At 37.5% G+C, this 18,272-nt stretch overlaps 1 protein-coding gene across 1 annotated transcript in view; it reads left to right on the top strand.

The window, feature by feature from the left end:
* LOC109389838 (ubiquitin-conjugating enzyme E2 E2) overlaps positions 1 to 18,272 on the top strand; it is a 302,286-nt gene that overhangs the window by 224,415 nt on the left and 59,599 nt on the right. Inside the window, exon 4 of the mRNA XM_019655751.1 lies at positions 5,467 to 5,599. Within this exon, the coding sequence (XP_019511296.1) occupies positions 5,467 to 5,599 (133 nt within the window). The remainder of the gene's footprint in view (positions 1 to 5,466; positions 5,600 to 18,272) is intronic.

Raw genomic sequence — 18,272 nt, 5'->3', positions numbered from 1 at the left:
ACTAACCTGATTCCTAAAAATCCTCATATTAAATAAACATTCTATTCAGTGAAAGATGGGATTTCCTAGGAGTGGCAGGGATGAATTCTGATAGTTTCTAAAGTTCTGCCCTATCTAAGTACACATTGTAAGATTAGGTTGCAGGATGATGATTATTTTAACACAGATCTCCGTGGCCTGTATTCTAGGATCTTGAAACCCTCCTTATAAAATCACCACTAATTAACCTTTCGCATGTGGGTGAACTTATGTGTCATTCACAAGGCATAACAACAACCAAAAAAGCAGCTGACATTTTTTTGGGGCACTTAGAGAGCCCATTTTCCAAACTCTGTGATTATAGCTCTACTAAGACTTCACAATTGCTCTATGAGGTGTACTGTCATCGCCCAGTTTTGCAGATGAGGAAACTTAACTAGGGTCATACAGATTTCAGGAGCAGCTGCTTCAGGTAAGCAGGTCTGGCTCAGACTCTGTTCCTGTTCTTCACCACCGCTGTGCTCCGCAGGTGTCCTCTGACACCAACTTTTAGTTCATCAACTTAGGGAAGAAGCAGTCATTAAAAAGTATAAAACAGTCTGCAGCATCCTTCCCGCTCCTTTGGTCCAAAGTATAAAAAGCACATTCTTCTGTTTTATGTGGATCCAAATAATTCTGACATAATAAAAAACCATTTGGTTAACATGGGCCACTGGAGCACCTAGATCTGTACTGTCCAATATATATGACCACTAGCCACATGGAGCTATTTAGGTTTAAATTCATTAAAATCAAAAGAAATTGATTTATTCTCACTTGCCTCATTGCAAGTGCCTAACGGCTCTCTGTACCTGCTGATTACCATATTGGATAAGGATAAGATAAGAACATTTCCATTGCCACAGAAAGTTCTGTCAGACAGCACTGCTCTCGAACAGTACTGTCGAATAGAAATACAGTGGGAGCCACATGTATAACTTTACATTTTCTAGCAGTCACATTAAAAAAAGTTAAAAGAAATAGATGAAGTTAACTTTAATATATTTAGCCCGTTATGTCCCAAATATTATCATTTCAACATATAATTAACTAAAAAACTATGCTTTCTTTGGCATTGTCAATAAACTGTGTTATGTATTTTTGCGTTTACAGCACATCTCAATTTGAACTAGCCACAATTCAAGTGTTCAGTAGCTACATGGCTACCATATTGTATGACACAGTTCAGGACTTTTACACCAGGTTTTGCAGCTGGGACACCTCAAAATGGGAGTGGAACAGAGGGCAGTCTAGTTCAAGAACCATTGCTATAAGCTTTGGGATTGCAAGTGGTGCACACGTGCCATTTCTAAGACAATAGAGGAGGTCAGAAAGCTCAGCTCAAGTGTTATATCTCATCTTTCTTTAAAAGATACAGTTTGGCAGCATACACCAACTCAGTAATAATGTTAGGTGTGTTAGTAATCCACTGTTAATAACTGGATAGACAGCTGACTGACTTCAAAGAACCAATAAAATTTGGAGTTCTGACCAAGAGCCAGATAAAACTTGGAATAGGCCCAGATTGAATGAATGTAAGTTATCTACAGACATTACTGACATCATGAGGTATCTCCCACCTTCCCTGAGTCCCTTTCTTGGTGGCACTATTCGGTGACTCCTTATTTAGCCTAAATTATGTAACTAACTAACTAAATATATATATATATTATATATATATATATATATATATAATATATATATATGTGTATATGTCACTGTATATCTGAGTCACTGTATGTGTAATCACGTATTTTTGTATTTGGGAAATGTGTCTGTGCACATAGTTTCATAGCTGTGTACTCGCCTGTGTGTATTTTTTCATCTAAATTTCTTCATCTACTTTGAAGTAATGTTGTAACTACAAACCTATAATTTACTCTACTTTTAAGCTCTTCCTTCTGATAAACTTATCTATTGGTGTTGGGTCTAATTATAGCTAAGGGCGTAACCACATGTATTATTCATCTGAATGAGTGAGCCTGTCTGGCAACAAGGGACTGCTGTTGCCAAAGCATAATTGTCATTTGGCCTGAACATACTCTGTCTACATCTCACAGTCAGCCCCAAGGGAGGTAGGTAAAGGGGAAGATGGGGTGGGAATGCTGTACTCTGGTCCCCTGCACCACTGCTTCACAGTATTTTTTAACACTTGACGATAAACTTGACTGTGATTTTATTGTTTTTCTTCATCTCTTTTTAAATAAGAGAAATCAAACACTGGAGATAAAACTGAACTCTCCTTCATTCCCCATCTCCAGATCAGTTTCCTCCCATCACCCTACTCTACATTGTTCCTTACACAACCATTATCATGACGCTAAGTATCTTTACCTTTCATACCTTAGAAGATTTTGACACAGATAATGTATCTATATACAATATAAAATATTGTTTTATGTTTCTAGTTTATACAGTAAGATCACACTATACATATGCTGTTCTCACATAGCATTTTCATAGACTTTTTCAGCATATTTTTTCTTAGTATGAAAATGTGATACATATATAAGAACATATCTAACATACAAGTAGGTTATGAAAACTAGTCATAAAACAGGAAACTCCTGAGTTCATCATCCGTGCTGAGCAGTGGAACATTTCCAGAACCTTTGACGCTCCTGTGTGCTGCTCCTCCACCCTCTGATTCCACTTAGAAAACTACGCTTTTCAACTTTGTTTTCATTCATTTTTTTGCCTTACCGTATCTGTGTGAGTCCCTCAACAATATATTTTCTTGTTTGCTTGTTTTTAAGCTTTGTAGAAATAGTATCATATCATAATTCCTTTTAGACTTCATTTTTTATTCAATGTGATGTTTTTAAGATTCATCTATGTTAATCTGTACGTTTCACCACTGGGTAGTAGTGTTCCTTTGGGTGAATTTGTCAGTTTTCCTGTCAGTGGACATTCATATTTCCAGTGTTGCTATTACAAGTAGTGCCTACATGAACATTCCGGTACATGTATAAAAATTTCACTGGGCTGTGCACCTAGAGATGCAGGTGCTGTGGTGTAATATAGGAGTATATGTGTTCCACTTAAGTAGGTGGGTCCACATGCTTGTCCAAAGCAATTGAACATACTCATCAGCAGTGTGTAGGAGTGTGTGTTTCTCCCGGTCCTCCTCAATACTTGGTTTCATCAGGCATTAAGTTTTGCCTGTGTATTTTGTGAAAGAATATCGAATTGTAATTTTAACTTTTATTTCCCTGATTTTAATGAGATTGAGCATTTTTATGTGATTATTGGCCATTCGTGTTTCTTTTTGGAAATGTCTATGTCTTTTCTAATGGATTTTTAGTCTTTTTCTTATTGATTCATAGGAATTTGTGTATTCCAAACACTAGAAGTGGGTCAATTTTATATGACCAAATCTCTGATCTCAGTTTGTGGCTTGCCTTATCTCATTCTCTAGTCAAATTCTAAATAAAACTTTTGACTTATGCGTTTAAATGTGTAATCCATTTGCAACAAAGGTTTGTATATTTATTGAGGTAGAAAATCAATTTCTGTATTTTCCAACTACAAAAGTCAGTTCTGACATATACCAGATTTCCATATGTATGTGGAAAAGTTCGAAGAGATCCTTTTAGAATCAGCTTGTCAAGTTTCATTTTTTAAAAAGCTGTTGGACTTTTGACTAGAATTGTACTGGATCAATTTGGAGGAAATTGATACTTGTAGTATACTAGGTCTCCCTACCCATAAAGTTGGTATCTCTTTCTCTACTTAATACTCTTGTGTTGTATTTCAAGTTTTATAATTTGCTCCATAATAATCTTATATTTTATAAAATTTTCCTTATGTTTTAATACTATTATAAAAAGCATTTTAAAATACTTTTCTAATTTTGTTGGTGTATTGAAATGCAGTTGATTTTTGCATATTGATCTTATATCCAGCCACTTTGCTATACATTTTTATTAAGTTCAATAAATTGCCTGGAGAGTTTGGGAATTTTCTGTGTACATACATACTGCAAATGTTAACTGTTTTATTTCTTTCATCCCAGTCCATATTTCATTTTTTCCTTATGTCAATCATCACTTGATGAATAGTCTCTCTAGTACAATAATGATTCAAAGTGGATATAGTGAGCATCTTGGTATTATTCCTCAATTTTTAAAGGGTGTGCTTTTAATATTTTACCATTGAATGTTAGTTGTTGTGAGGTTTTTGATAGATACCCTTTATCAGCTTAAAGATTTTCCTTCTATTCCAATTTTGCTAAGAGTTTTTATCATGAGTGGCTATCACTAAAGCCTTTTTCTGCATCTATTGAAATTACCATTGTTTTTCTCCTTTACTCTGTTAGTGAGCTAAATTGCATTAATAAATTTCTATTATTAAACTATCCTTGCATTCCCAAAATAATCCCAACTTGGCTAAGATGCATGCTTTTTTGATATACTGCTCAACAATGCATTTTTGTAGATATAAACTAATTTCAAAATAAGACAGACTAGAAGCTAAATCTCTGTTGACAATAAAATCCTTCCCAAGCACCTTAACAGGTGTGAGAATTTCTGGCTGTTAGATGTAGGTATTAGCTTGATGTAGCAAATAGAACACTGAAAAGCTACATTATTTTTGCCCTTATGTTCACTTGAGAGAATTAATGCAATCCACGTGACTCCTGTGGGCCTCATTTTTCTCGCTGAGTTTCTGTAAGACTCAGGGACATAGGTTTGCTGCTATCGCCATGTGGCTTCTCTTGTAGCTATTAATCCATCATCACCCAACAAACATTTACTGACTAGGCACTAAGGACAAGACCAAATATATTCAAGGAATTTCTACTCTAGGGAGGGACAGAAAACAGTTACAAAACACAGTTATGAGACAAAATTATACATATTATCTTCTACAGACCACAATAGTCAGTGATATGTGGGGGTGTGGAGGGGGTCGGCTGAGAAGAGAGCTCAGGGGTGGAAAGAGAGAAGAGAAGAAGACGGGACATGATACTTAGCTGGGCTTTATGGGTGATGAGTGGTTCCTGATCTCCATGAGCAGTGTTTGTGCTCTCTGTGGTTAACAAAGGGATAGTAGACTGTTTTTTTCTGTAGCTGCCCTTTTGGATTTAAAAATGTGTCTCTTTGACCCTATGACCATATTATCCTTTTCAGGACCTCACAAATAATTTCATCTTTATTAAACATTGTGCTCCTGCCTCTGGTCTATGGTCCTTTGAATCTCCTGTGCATAGATTTAGGGTTGTGAATGACAAAGTGGAATCTTCTTTGTTTTACATTAAGTAATACCAACATATGTGATTTATAGAAGACTGATGATGTTGACAAATGAATCACCGTATAGAATTAATCTATTAACTTTGTTGCGTTTTTATGAAATTGCTGAATTTATTGTTACATTAAATAGATTTTTAAAATTCCAGGCTTTATATAATCTCTAAGCATATTTCATTTGTATGTCTTATTTCAGTGCTGGACCCAAAGGAGACAACATTTATGAATGGAGGTCAACTATATTGGGACCCCCAGGATCTGTCTATGAAGGAGGGGTGTTCTTTCTTGACATTACCTTTTCACCAGACTATCCGTTTAAACCCCCTAAGGTCAGTATGAAATATTCATCCATTTTAGCAATATATATTGTTGTATATGTATACACATATACATATTCTTAAATATACATATCTAGGCATGCATGTCTATTCTGTTTGTATAGACAACTACCCAGGGCTGATTGTATGTAAAAGGAAACAGAATGTGAAAAACTACAGGTAAATGGGGAAAAAAAAGAAAAATTATAGGTTATTCCCCCAACCCCACATATTTCATTGCTTTTTCTCATCCTTTCTCAGTGTCTCCTTTCTTTTTTTCTTTTTGTTTTTAAATATTTTTATTGGAGAATTGGGGGATGGGAACAGCGCTGAGGAATTGGGGGAAGGGGAACAGACAAGTTGCTGTCCTTTTGTTCTTCAGTCTAGTTGTGGAGGACGTTGCTTCACTGGCCCAAGTTGGCACCATCATTGCGCTTTTCCCGGGTGAGGCAGATCAGTCGCCGGCTTCTGGACGGCCGCTCACGGCGGCTGCTGGCCGCTCACGCTGGCTGCTGGCTACACACAGTAGCCCATGGCATCCCGCTGCCACAGGGGCTGCAGCCTACGCCGTCGCTGGCGACTCACGGCAGCCCAGCTCCAGGTTGAGCTATTGTTCAGCATCTTAGCTGCAGAGAGCAGTGTCACTGGCCCTCATATGTGAGATCCAAACCGGGGCCCTCTGGCGTCCCAAGCCAGCTCTTAACCAATGCGCCACTCGGCCGGCCCTCTCAGTGTCTCCTTTCTATGGTATATATTTAAATGTGACATTAGACAGCATGTTATGACTAGAAGTAGGGTTTTCAGTGACAAAGCCATAGTATACCTAATACTTTTTTCCTTTTACTAAATGGGACTCTTCTGCCCTTCCACACTACTTTGGACCAGCCCACAAGTCTCCTGAAGCAGCTGTTGCGCTGCCAGTGGTGTGAGGACCTTTCTCTGACGGGCTGTTCAGTAAAGGAGGGTCAGAATGGGAAGGGAGGGAAGACGGCGCTCGGCCGGTGTGCCGCTTTATGTCTTGTGTCGTCTGTTCTGGGAAATACACAGCTCAGAAAAAGTGGGGGCTTATCCAAATGCTGCATGACAGAAATGTGTAGAGTAAACGCAGCTGGAAGGGAAAACTAATAAGTTAGATAAAATAATTGAGCTTCCGAAAAGGCTTTGGTGGACTGGAAGGATGGGCCAAAACTAACAAGATGGAATTTAACGTGACGAAATGTGTGGTGTTTCATTAAGAATCAGAAAGGAACCATGATACAGGATAGGAAAGGGAGACCTGCTTTATTTCTATATGAATAAAATTTGCAGGCTTTTGGCTGACTAAAATTCTGTGGGAACTTGAACTCTTGAAGCCTTAAGGAGACATTTTTAAGAGTACAGCCTCCAGAACTCAGAACCAGTCTCACTGTATGTGGTGTGCCTCATGAACTTCTAAGCACTTCATTTTAGGGGCAAACTGGAATAAGGTGGATAGAGAAAGAGAGTCATTAGCAGTCTTGAGTTTCTTCAGTAAGTCAAGCACTGTAGTGGGCATCAGCTGTGCCAACTCACTTCTCCAGAATACCCAAGTAAGGCCAGGACGTTCCCTTTCACAGATGATGAAACTCAGAGAGGTGTTCCCATGGTGTGCAACCAAGAACCTGCTGAGCTCTGACTCCAGGGACCATGGACTTGCCACTGAGTGATACACAGTTACCCTGGAGATGTTTACTAGTAAAAATAGGCCATAGAAGCAATGTGATATCTGTCCTCAGATGTTTCAGGAACTGTGGTGTGGGTTGGGGTTAGGCTTTATCCTGGATGGCTGGATGAGACAAAAGTAGAAGCAGGAAGGTGTCAGTTACAGGAAAGCAGATTTCAGTTCTGTAGGAGGAAAATCTGACCCATTGCTAGACAGTCTGTTTTTGAGTTGCTGTACTTTTGAGACACGGGGCTTCCCATTACTGGAAGTGTTATTTAAAATAATAATAATAAAAGCTGAATTAGTACTTGTCAAGATTATCACAAGAAAAAATTAAATCCCTCCACTAAGTGAATTTGATTAGACAATCTCTTAAGACAAAGAAAAATCAAATTCTGGTAACTCAAATCGTAAGTTAAATGCATACTTATTAGAAACCTTTGGGAAGTTTTTCAAAGCAAATCATCACCACCTAATTTATCAGCTTTAGAAATCAGATTTTGTAGACAGATGTGTTACTGTAAGGGGGAATGTCAGTGTGTGTCTTGAAAGCTGTTAATTAAAACAAAGACTTTTATTACTAGTTTTGAAATATTATGCTCGTCCCTTTCTACTCTCCTGTTACTCTAAATAGTCTATATTTGGAGTTAAGTCTTGTTTTCTTGTCTCTGTTGCCCTCATGCTATGCTCTTTTCCGACAACCTTAGCCACACATTTTGATTCATGCAACATTTCCCGATACACTGCAGAATGAACCAGACTGGCAGTAGGTGTGAGGGAGAACTGTTGGTGAGAGCAGAGGCTCACAGATAAATCTGATTGGCTCTCTAATGCTTATCAAATATCCATACCATAAAATTAGCCTATAGCATGATTGGATCCATGAGGTGACTTTTTCCAAACTCTCATATTTGGAATCTTTCGTGAGGACTTTTAAATCACCACCGTACTCAAATACATCACTTAAAGCTCAGTGAAGTGACCTGGAGAACCCTTCCTGCCACAGGAACTTTCGGGAGTAGGGCTTCATCAGTTTGAACATCCCGCACTCCCATGCCTAAATTTCCAAAATCAGAGGTGAACTATTCAATAATTTCTTTCAGAAATCACCTGAATTCTAATAAGGCAGGCAAAACAGTTTTTAATTCAGTATGTAGTATTCATTAAACTTAGTATACTAGTTTCAAATAGGTCACTTAGTAGCACTTTCAAATGCTATATCTCAGTACAATCTTTAGTACATTGATTTTCTATATGTGTAATCAATACATTTATACATCCATTACTAAATCTACAGCATTTTTGTTTGTATGACATTATTAATTGCATCTGAAGTATCAGATGCCAAGTCTTTAGTTGAATTCTTAACCTCCACTGATAATATTATTTCTCTGGGAAAATATCTGTGTAGTGAAACTTTACAAATAATATAGCCAGAAAGAAAAACATAATAAGTTGCTGGTATGTCCCAAAGTTTTTTAATACTGTATTTCTTTATCAGTGTAGACATACATTTTAATGTTATAAAGTCAGATGCCTATTTATTTTTAAAGTAGAAATTGTTTTATATCTTATTGAGGATTACATTTCTTATTTATTTTATAGATAATTACTCCCATGCTCAAAACATGCACTTTTGTATTTTAAAAGTCTAATGCATATTTTAATATTTTAACTTTTCAACGTCTACATTGGTAATAGAATAAAAAGTAATTGCAGGTAAGCAAAAGGAAAAAATTTAAATTACCTATAATCCTAACCCAAAAAGTAATTACTCATGCCATTTTGTATACCTCTTTTGAGATTTTTGTTCTCTGCATATGTATGTATATACATATAAGTATGTTATTATGCATACACACAAATATATATGCACATAAAAATTGGTCCATATTCCCCATGGTTTCAGAATTACTTTTTTACCTAACATTATATATATATTTCCAGTAAACATATAACCACACTATATATATTTCCAGTAAACATATAACCACATTCCAATTATAGAAGCTACATAGTTAGTATTCAGTTATATAAATATTTCAAATTTAATTAATTTTCTGTGATTGGACATTTAAGCTCTTGTCAGTGTTTGTTATAATTAGTCATGAGATGAGTGAGCATCCTTATCATTACATATTTTATATACTTGAATGATTATTTTGTGAAGCTAAACTTGTTGACATGGAACTTCTGGGTAGGTGGGTTTACACACATTTATAGAATTTTGACAAAGGTTGACAAATTGCTCTCCAGAAAAAATTGTGAGTTTACATCATGGTCATCAACATCTGATAGTATAGTACTTCCCTACACTCTCCTCAGCTCTGAGAATTACTAGTCCTCTTTAATGTCTGCCAGTCCAATAGATGAAAAGTGATATCTCCTGGTTGCTTTAATTTATACTTATTTGACTACCAGTGAGATATGGAATCATTTCCTTGTATTCTTCAGTCCAGTTATTTCTGTTTTTGTGAATAATATGGAAGTTTTTTTCTTGAAAGCCCCACACCAAATAAAATTAACAAGTACTTGAAAAATTCAGAAGCAAAATAATGAAATGTTTTATTCATATATATGTGTGTGTATATATGTGTGTGTATATATATATATATATATATATATTTTTTTTTATTTTTTTTTTTACTGAAAACACTTTGAATGTATTGTGACACCATGTGTAATGTTTTATGCATCAGAGAGTCTTATGACCATACATCCTAACTAAGGAGTCATGTTAGATAACAGGTCAAATCTTTGTTTCTACAGTACAAATACATAGAGGTAGCCTATTCATATTTTGGCTTTTTCTGTCACCCTATGGATCTGGATATTTTATAAAAAAAACAAAACAAGTGGGAGTTCTAAACAGATTTAAGGGTCAGTGGGAGGATCAAGCATGTTTGTTATTTATTTTTAGTATCTCAGGCAACCTATGTACAAGTCAGACATGCTGTGTCAGTGTTTAATGTTTATATCTATTAGTGGAAAGAATTGTTTTCTTTGGGAATGGCCAGACAGTATAGTATGTGCCAGTAGATACTTTCCAAAAAAGAATGATCAAACTTGTGCCTAAGATGTTTTTAAAAAGTACATGCATACATAGAAGTATTCGCGTGAGAAAAAAAACTCTTTAATATTAATATCTAAAGTCTTTAATACAGTTTGTTCTATTATTGCAAGTTTTATCAAATACATTTTAAAATAAGTCCTTAGAGGTTATTTCAGACACTATTGTACTGTGGATTGCTTACTAATGAAATGTCAGCTAATAAGTAAGGTCTTAACTGCTTTCAGACAATGAAATCGATCATTTAGGTTTGTCATATTTTCAAAATCTTCATTTTGTTATCCCCGTTAGATTTTAACCTTAAATTGACAGGTCAAGGCTAATCACAAATAAAATATTTAGTTATAGTGTGAAGCATTTAAAAGCCAGAGAGATATCTGTAACCAAAGTTCAATAAAGAGTTCCACACTTCTGTTCTAACTAGGTTATTATTATTTACTTGTTTTGGCTGTTGCTGCTTCTGTTACTGCTCAAAGAACACAGTTGACAGTTCCTCCCAGGATTTTCAAAAAGAACAGTGGCTTAATGTGTGTAAACCCCACCACCCACTCATTTGCTCTGGCCTTGGGGAGGACACGCAGTTGTCATGGAGTCATGTGAATTAACTCGTTTGTAACCTGAGCTCATATATTCATATAAAGCTTTGGACATGGATCAAGTGCTCTCATGCATTTTGAATTGCCTATTTGACATCTCTCGTTGAACATCCAACAGTCACCTCAAACTTAACATGTCCACCACCAAACTATTGAGTACACAGCCTTACCCGACTCTTGCCAAAACAGCTCCTCCAGTCTTCCCACCTCAAAGAATGGGAACTCTGTTTCTCTAGTTGCCAGAACTAAAAACCTTGCAGTCATCCTTCACTACTCTCACACAGCCTAGCCAGACCCAGTCTTACTGGCTCAAGATAGGTATTCACAATAAATCCAGAATCGAGCCATTTCTCCTCACTTCTCTCTAGTTCCACTCTGGCCCAAGCCGCCACCACCTGCTCCCCCCCCCAGATTATATTGGAAGTCTCCTGTCTGGTCCCTGCTCCTGATTCATTCCTCCTGTAGTGCCTACCCCTACATGAAACGATCCTTTTATAATGTAAGTCAGATTACGTCGTTCTTGGCCTAAAACCCTTCAGTGATTCCCAGCTCACTGAATAAAAGCACACAGAACCTGAGAGAGTCACCGTGTTCACAATATATTTTTCACAGTCGCCAACCAGCTTGACTCAAATCCTCTCAGCAGGCTCCATCCACAGAGCCTTCGCGTTTGCTCCCGTTTGTCAGCATTGTCTTCCCTCAGGGTTCACATGGCTCGCTCCATTTGTCCGCTCAGGTGTCTGCGTGCATGCCACCTTTTCAGAGGAGCTCTGGATGACAGCTCCAACTACCCATGCTCCCCACGAGCCTCCCCACCACGACCACCATACTTCATTTTTCTCCACAGCACCTCACCCTCGACACTATGTGTGTGTTTATGAGTTTGCTGTGTTTTCCTTTCTTCAGCTAGCATGTAGGCTCCTGAAACCCAGGGACTTGGTCTATTCTGATGTCACTCCTGTATTCCCAGCACCTAGAGCAATCCCTGCCAATTCCGTAGGCATTCCATAAAATTTTGCTAATTTAATCCATACAATTTGCCGTAAAGACATTAACCTCCAGTGCACTTCATAGATCAGAAAACTGAGGCCCACAGAGGTTAAGTGGCACACAGGTCATACAGGAAGTAGGTAACAGAACTGGAATTCAAACCCAGTTTTACACTGAACCTTTCATTCCCCAATTACAGAGAAGATTTAAATTGCTTGTATCTCTGGAAGAAGGAAGAGTTGTTCTTAGATTCTACACCCTGGTATAAATTAGTTATATCAGATCATTCTCTAAACCAGGTTTGTCAGGAGGAAGATGAGAGAGGTGATACAAGGGGGAAAGAATGTTACGTAGAGATTTTGAGTGCCTGTCTTTTAGTTTTGCCAAGGGCTCTCTTTGCAAACGCACCTGGGACTTTTCTCCAATGTGTTCCTAATTTACAGACACTGGAGTATTAATTCTATGTTGAACAATACATACAGATTCCTGGGTTTTGCTAGACCCAAGTTAAAAGGCAAGCCATTTCCCATTTTACAGGTCACTTTCATGCTTAACTAGTGTCAAGCACAGCCTTGTCATGACTGGGCTGCAGCATTGCTTACATCTCAGGAGTCAGTCATTTTTCTTTTCAGTCTGTTCTCCTTTTTGATAGCCCCTTAAAAAATGCCACGCTATACTTTAATGTTATGTGAAATTTTAAATTGAATGTGAACAGTGGTCATTGTCTTCCTGCTTTTGAAAGAACACACATTATATCCATCTGTGTGTCCAATACAGCCCCACCTACCACCAATTTAAGAATTTCTAAGAAGTAGGGTTGGATTTTGTTATTTCATTTTCAGGGCAAGCAATACCAACTTTCTTTTTTCTAAACCAAATTAAATATGCCTGTAAGAGAACAGACAATCAGCCATTGGGCTGACAGGAAGTTCAGTTTAGACATATTTGGGGAGGATCCCTCTCTGCTTTGCTTTCTATATCCTAATGCAGTTCCAGAGTTGGAAGAAAGACCTTTAGTTTATCATTGTCTTGGAAATGCTCATTGCCCATGCCAACTTGATCTGTTCAGGTTGAATCAACTCAGCCACCTGCACCTTTGCCCAAGCCCAGATGGAGTGGGTGTGCCGTCAGCCCCCAGATAGCTACTCATACACTCCTGTCAAAGTCTTGCCTTAGAAGTGGGGATTTCAAACAAGTGTTTTGCTGTGTCCCTCCATGCTCTGGAGTTCCTTTCTCTGTGGAATGTGACCTCACTCCATATGGGAGTTGGTGTTTGTTGATATTACTGTCGGCATAACTGGGAGGAGTGGACAGGCCTAAATTCTTTTACAGAGGATGTTTTTTACAAGGAGATTATATGAACAAAGGAAGCTGGAGTGAGACATTCAGATGTTTGGAAACCGAGAAGCTCTCTTGCTGTCACAGCCAGGGAAAGATGGAACTCACCTATCAGAGAGGGGTGATTTTTTCCAAAGAAAGATTCACAGGTCTAGACAAGTGACGCTCTCCCCTCACAGGGCTAACTTCAAGATGACGTCTTCAGGATTCCAACATCAAAGAGTGGGGATCCACTAATCCTAGAAAACGGTGAACACTGGGAACTCTGAAACGCCACAAGTCACACAAAGGCCAGGGACAATAGGTCTTGTAAAGAGAAAACCTTCTGTACCACTGAGCTGGAAAAAGCTGCAAATTTGCCATTTTCCTAATTTGTAGGGTAGAGCCCCTGATGAGACCAGATCAAGACATGGAACAGATACCCTTTATTCATTAAGTGTCTGTAAATTTAAAAACAGATCATATTTTATTGCCCACTTGAGAAATGGGATGGGGGAAAATGATAGTCTATATTTAAGGAAAAATTGTAGTGTTCTCTATTTAAATGTGTTACTTGTTTGTATCGCTACCTGTAATGTTATTTTGTTAAGCTTAGATGCAGTGAGGGGGCTGAATTAATTTTGAAGACTACCAGCCAAATATCAATCCCTTTATGGCAATGATCAAGTTTCCTTGATTTTTTCTTTCCTTAGAGTTGAAGCTGGATCTATTGATAAGATAGCATCCTCTCAGAGATTTGCTCAAGCAGGTCCAAGGAAAATTAGGGAGAAAGGAATGGGCTCAGTTCCCAGCTGGTCCAGATGAGAGGCAGTGTGTAATCATAGCTTGTCACTGCATTAGGGGAAAGATATGATCAACTGGCCTTTGCAAATAGTAGGCAGGTCTTGCCCTGTAGAAAGTAAAGAGAAACAAAGTCAGAAGTTAAAGATTGTAAATGAAGCAGATCTAGGATTAGAAAGCTACACTGATTCATACAGGTGTAGCTATTCTCAGCAATCAGATACATTTTTCTTATTGTATTAGTATGTTAGCAGAAACCTACCAAAAATCCTTATAAGTTGTTTGCTTTTTAAAATGTATTTTAAGGCTGATTTGGAAAGCAGAGACTTATTGAGCTCTTACTACTTCAAGGTCCATGATACATAAAGATGAATAAAGTACAACACAGAGAGCATGGAGGCAAGGAGAACAACAGTTAGGAACTAATGGACTAGTCCAGGCAAGGGGAATATGAAGACTGAGTTTTGGGGGTGAAGACTGGGTAACAATATGAGAATTCTTTTTTTCATTCCTTTACTCAATAAATGTGGGTACCATGCACCAGTCCAGATACTGAACATATAGACGTGTCTCTTCTTACGTAGAGTTTATATTGCAGATTCAATAGAACAGGATTTCTCAACGTCAGTATGATTGACACTTTGGGAAAGAAGTTTTGTCATGGAGGGGTATCTTTTCCAGCGTAGGACACATAACAGCATCCCTGGCCTCTACCCACTACATGCCAATAGCAGTCTGTCTCCTCTCTCCCCCACCCCTCCTTTGTAACAAAAACATCTCCAGATGCTGCCAAATGCCCCCAGGAGCACTGTTTTAGCAATAGCATCCATATCCACTGGTGAATGATTTGAGACATCTGTGAGGACTCTGTGGTTTCTCATCTGAATGACCAGGTGGAGACAGATATCTATAGGATATCTGAGTAGAAAATGTTCATTAGGAATGTTTACGGATCTGGGGTTTAGCGATGTACACTAGAGATTCAGATTTGGTGCTTAAAATTCTAGAATAAATGACCTCACCTATAGAAATGTGCAGCGTTCAACCCAAACTGAGTTTTTGGAGCTATAAATTTCTAGAACGGATTTCCCAAAGGAAAGACTGATAATTGGAAAAATTAACAAAACTCACATTTTCTCTTTTTCATTATGTTCTCAGTGTTTGGGGATTGGGAATTTATTTTTCATACAGAGTACAGAATAATGCCTTACAAAACATCATATTCTCTTTAAAAGACTCATTTGTTGTTCATAAATCATAAAAGCATGAACAATTAAACCAGTCAAATAAATTAATCTTCCCACAAGTGCCTAAATAAGGACTGAAATAAATCAAAATGATTGCCTGTGGTTGAAGCACACTTCTGCAGGGGAATGGACTAAATAACCTTCCTTAAGCTCCCCTGAGCTTTCGTTTCAGTTCCAATTTTGTTGACATTGTGGCGGTTATGGAGAATTGCGTCTTAGGTACGACACTGTATTTTTCAATGCCTAGTAGTTCATACTAACATACTGTACTTATACTCTCATTATCTCACTTGATTCTCTCACTTTGAGAGGCAGACTTCATTATCACAGGAGACTGAAATATAGATTACGAAATGTGATCAGGATCACATAGCTAATAAGTACCAGGGCCAGGACTAGAACTCCTGGCCCCCGGATTTCCAGTCCAGCAACCCCACTCTTCACACCCGAAGTAGCAGACCTGTGAAGTGATGCTAAACCCACAGAAATTCAACTTATTTCCAGTAGCTATACTTTAATCACCTCTTGTATTCTTTTCTGTAGTTATTGCAAAACATCCTTCTTGCCGTCCCCTTTGTGGTGATTTAGGTTAAATGAGGTTTTTTGTTTTCACATTTGCCAAATTATAAACTTGTGTATGTACAGCATATTGTATACTTATGATTCCCCTATACTTGGCCACTAACCTACTGTAATTTCTATCCCTATAGATTATATAAAACGGTAGTTTATATAACAAAGAACACTCCAAGTTACACTCCCACCTTAGATTACCTGCCTTTTTCCTACATCTTCATCAGTGCTGTGTGGCACCATCAAATATTTGACCTTTACCAATCTAATTGATAGGAAAGGATGTTTAATTATAACTGTATTTCTCTTATGAGTAAAAATACCTTTTCATTTGTCTGAAGGTTGGTCTTTTTCTTACTGAAAAGAAAGCTTATAGAAACACATGCTCTTGACACTTTCCAACCATGTGACTTTTGATGACACTACACTCTTTGGAACTTGATATTTTCCTCTGTAAAAGAGAAAGTTTAATGATCTCTAAGATCCCTTTCATCTTAAACTGTCAGTGATTTGTCACTGCCCTGCGTAAAACTGTTTAGTGGCTTCCCATTGCGCTTAGAATGGAGCCCAGGCGTCTTCCATTGGCCTCCGAGGTCTTCATGCCCGCCCCCCCGCCTGCTCATCACACTGCAGCCTTCTTCCTCCTCTCTCTCTTCTTCAGGATGTTTCCTGACCCCTTTGCCTGGGACACGTTTGATCCAGTTCTTCGTGTGAGCACCACCTTCTCATTCTTCAGGCCTCATCTTTAGTGCTAGCTAATGAGAGGTGTAACCTGACCGCCTTATATAAATAGTTCCACACTGGTTATTGTCTGTCACGCCAACCTCATAATGTCTCATGAAACTATTCACAGTCTGACATTTATACTTATCTGTTGGTTGATTTTATTTTCTGCCTACTCACATCACACTAGACTGTAAGCTGAGAACAAAGACCTTTCCTGCAGTACCTGGCAAATAGTACTTTTGATGAAGCAAATATTCATTTTACTTGTCATACTTGTAACACTTCAGAAATCTGTTTGTGCTCTGTTAGTTTGTAGTATTGAAAGGTTGTTCAGTTAGAGTGTGTGTGTGTGTGTGTGTGTGTGTGTGTGTGTGTGTGTGTGTGTTCTCATTTCCCACAGAATTAGATCTACCTGGAGGGCAGGATCTTCCTTTTCCATGACGATGTCTGTCATAAGGGCGTGTAGTAGACCCAGTAGAAAGTAAAGCATTTGATTTCAAAACAGTGAAAAGTAATACAGTTTATCTTCAAATGCTTAAAATAAAGGGCTGCAGATATTGGCATGAAACTCATTGGCAAGAAATTAATCCATGTTAAAGAGAAAACTTGAGTTTTTATTTCCATCTTGTTTGAAATACTCCTGATTTTATAAGTATCTAGGCTATATTTTATGTAGACCATCTGTTGACACAAATCATGAGCAAATAATTTGTATCTTTAAATATGGGTTTGAATAATACTCAATACATTGGACAAATTTTGCAAAGCAAGAAAATGTTATAATCCAAGAGCGAAGTACATTTTACCATAGCTGTCTACCTTCTGTACTATAGTATGAACATAGTCACTCTTCTGTGCCGTTTTTACAGCTTCAGAAGTCACATGAAAGCCGAATCAATGCATGTGCTTGTTTTCAAAGCCAGACTTAAGCAAAGAAAATATGTAAACTTTGTCTTTACTGCCACCTTGTCACATTGCACAACTGTCACTTCTTAAGCTTTATTTAAACAGAAATTTCATGGGGAAAAAAATCATGTGTAGTAGAATGGATAAATAATTTATGGTGTGTTCATACAATGGAATACTATATAATAATGAAATTAAAAACAGTACACAATGAGCAACACGAATCACACAAACACAATATTGAGAGAAAAAGAATATGTACTATATGATTTCATTTATATAAGTTCAAAACATGAAAAACTATAGAGAGGAAGGAGTCAGAATAGTGGTTACATTTTGGGATGGTTGTAACTGACAAGAAACATCAGGGCAATTTCTGGGGTGCTAGCAGTATTCTACATGTTATTCTAGGTGGTGGTTATTTGAGTGTTTTCGCTTTGTAAAAATTCATTAACCTCTTTTATGAATTGATTTTTATGGTCAATGAAGAATATAATTACTCTCCTCCAGACCAAAAATATTCCATTTTATGACTATAAACTAATAATACAGATTTTAAGTACATACCTGAAAAGTAAATCTTACTAATTTAGAGTTTTATCATGTCTAAGAAGGTGCAACCATCCATCTGTTAAGAGTTGTGGAACCTCTGAATACGTATGTCTTTGAAAACCTTAGAGCTTATCAGTATAATGGTGAACATTACCACCTTACTATGATGATATTAGTTTTTTCTACAAACAGGAGATCAAGTTTGTTGACCTTTAATCTACATATC

Source organism: Hipposideros armiger, unplaced genomic scaffold (genome assembly GCF_001890085.2).
Source record: "Hipposideros armiger isolate ML-2016 unplaced genomic scaffold, ASM189008v1 scaffold_245, whole genome shotgun sequence".
NCBI classification, from domain to species: domain Eukaryota; kingdom Metazoa; phylum Chordata; class Mammalia; order Chiroptera; family Hipposideridae; genus Hipposideros; species Hipposideros armiger.
Note: the sequence above shows the minus strand (reverse complement) of the source record. Positions and strands in the feature narration are given on the sequence as shown.